Source organism: Atta colombica, unplaced genomic scaffold, assembly GCF_001594045.1.
Source record: "Atta colombica isolate Treedump-2 unplaced genomic scaffold, Acol1.0 scaffold102, whole genome shotgun sequence".
NCBI lineage: Eukaryota > Metazoa > Arthropoda > Insecta > Hymenoptera > Formicidae > Atta > Atta colombica.
In genome coordinates, this window is record NW_017259187.1 from 883,593 (window position 1) to 885,628 (window position 2,036).

The following is a 2,036-nucleotide window of genomic DNA, read 5'->3' on the forward strand; positions in this document are numbered from 1 at the left end:
ATTATAAAACCATATATGTGATAACACAAACTATATAGCAATCAAAGCCTTAAACGGTTTAACTTAGAAAAATAAAATTATAAAAATATACTAAAAAAAAGAGATAATTATATTACTTTGTACGGTTACAGAAAGAAACACAAAGAAAAAAGGATGAAAATATCATATTATATCTATAATTTTACGAGTTACATTATTTTAATATGAGCATTAATTATTGTACACGTTCATAATTTTTATATTTTTTATAAAAGTCAAGATCTTGCACCTTGATGTCCTAAATTTCTATCAACTTATCTCACGTCTCTATCGCCACAAATTTAACGATCGCTCACTGATTGATTGATTATTCAGCGATCTACCTGGCTCTTTACATAATTCCCGCGTACCGACAAACTGGAGAAGTAACTTACAAGGGTGAAGACAGATACACCTGGTAACTTATCAGCATCTCCTAACATGTCAGTTACGCGGAAGTTAAAGTTGGAGGACGTCCTTCCTTCTCCTTCAAAGATTCCTTCAGTAGAGCTTTAAACGGATGCGGCGTAATACTCATTCTCTCGGAAACATTCAACAGCTCGTCCGTGAGCCTCTGATTTTCTTCCGCCTGCCTCTTCATCTCGGCCTGGTAATATTGTCGCTCCTTCTCTAATTCGTGGCGTCTCGTCGTTTCGACGCATCTTTGCTGCTCCTTGAGTTGCAATCCGTATCGAAGTGCTTTTTCTCTATTCTCCTTCTGTTCCATCGCAGTCAAGTTGGCGTTCATCTCGATCTGTCTTTCGAGCATCTCTCGCTCCTCTATTTTCAATTGTCGTTCCCGCTCCTCTGCTTCCTGTCGCATCATCAGTTGTTCCTCCCGACCGCGAAGAACTTCCTGCATGGCACGCCGGCGAATTTCCTTGAATTTCTTCAATTCGAGTTCGCGTTTTGCTTCGATGTCCTTGTGCGACTGCCGAATAATAGCTTCCATTTCAAGATTCCGTTTGACCTTTTCCTGCTTCAAGTCTTTTAGATACTTAAGATAGGAATCTAATTCTGTACGAAGGATATCCCGTTTCGCATGGACCTTCTCCTTGGCCAATTCTTCTTCGGCCAAAGTTTTGAATATGCGATCCACCATGGTTTCCTCGTGAGCACATTTGGCGATGAACTTCTTTGTCGTCAGGATTTGCTCCTCGAGTTCCTTCTTCAACTTTTCCCGCTTTTGCCTTTCCATCTCGAGATTCTTTAACTCCGCTCGACGCATATCCTCGCGCAGCCGCTTCAGATGCTCCTGTTCGTCTCTCTTAACTCGCTTCTTCTCGTCTTCCAGCGCCAACTTGTCTGCCACTTGCTTGGCTAAAGTGGACACCGTTTCTTGCTGGGCTAAGGTTCGTCTCTCCGACTCCTCTGTCTCTTTATGTCTCTTCACTTCAGACTCCTTCAGCATTATCTCGTGCCAGACAGCGTCCAGCTCCCTCTCTGCCAATTTCTTTGCTTCGTTGCTCGCCATCTGTGCCACGTTACATTGCTTCGCATCAATCGTGCATCTTCTGGAGAATTCTTGCTTAATATCTTGACATGAGGCTAGATATTGTTGCATCTGTTTGACAGCTACCATTGTTTTGTGCTCCTCATCGTGCCGTTTCTTCAACTCTTCTGTTCTCGCAAGTATCTCTTCGAATCGGGCACATTCATTCCGCTGCGCCATCTCCATGATCTCTCTCATTAGATTCGCCTCTTCGCTCGATACGAGATCGCGTAATTTCTCCCTACGCGTCTGTAGATTCTCCTCATACGCCGATATGTCTAGAGATTAGTCGTTGTCGTGTTAATGGCTGGTAATTAGCCTAGTTCAGAGTCTCATTACGCAAAGGGAAATGATCCGACTGGACATACCGATGGTATTCGAGTGGATATAACTCACGTATAACGATTGAAATTAAATGAAAAATGAATTGAAGAGAGACAGAGAGAGAGAGAGAGAGAGAGAGAGAGAGAGAGAGAGACAGTAAAAAAACAATATTTGAAAACGTCATATATACGAACACAGTGAT

At 42.3% G+C, this 2,036-nt stretch overlaps 1 protein-coding gene across 1 annotated transcript in view; it reads right to left on the reverse strand.

Annotated features, from left to right (window-relative positions):
* Positions 1-466: 466 nt before the first annotated feature.
* LOC108687027 (calponin homology domain-containing protein DDB_G0272472-like) overlaps positions 467-2,036 on the reverse strand; it is a 2,620-nt gene continuing 1,050 nt past the window's right edge. The window contains exon 3 of the mRNA XM_018192615.1: positions 467-1,788. Coding sequence (XP_018048104.1) covers positions 467-1,788 — 1,322 coding nt within the window. The remainder of the gene's footprint in view (positions 1,789-2,036) is intronic.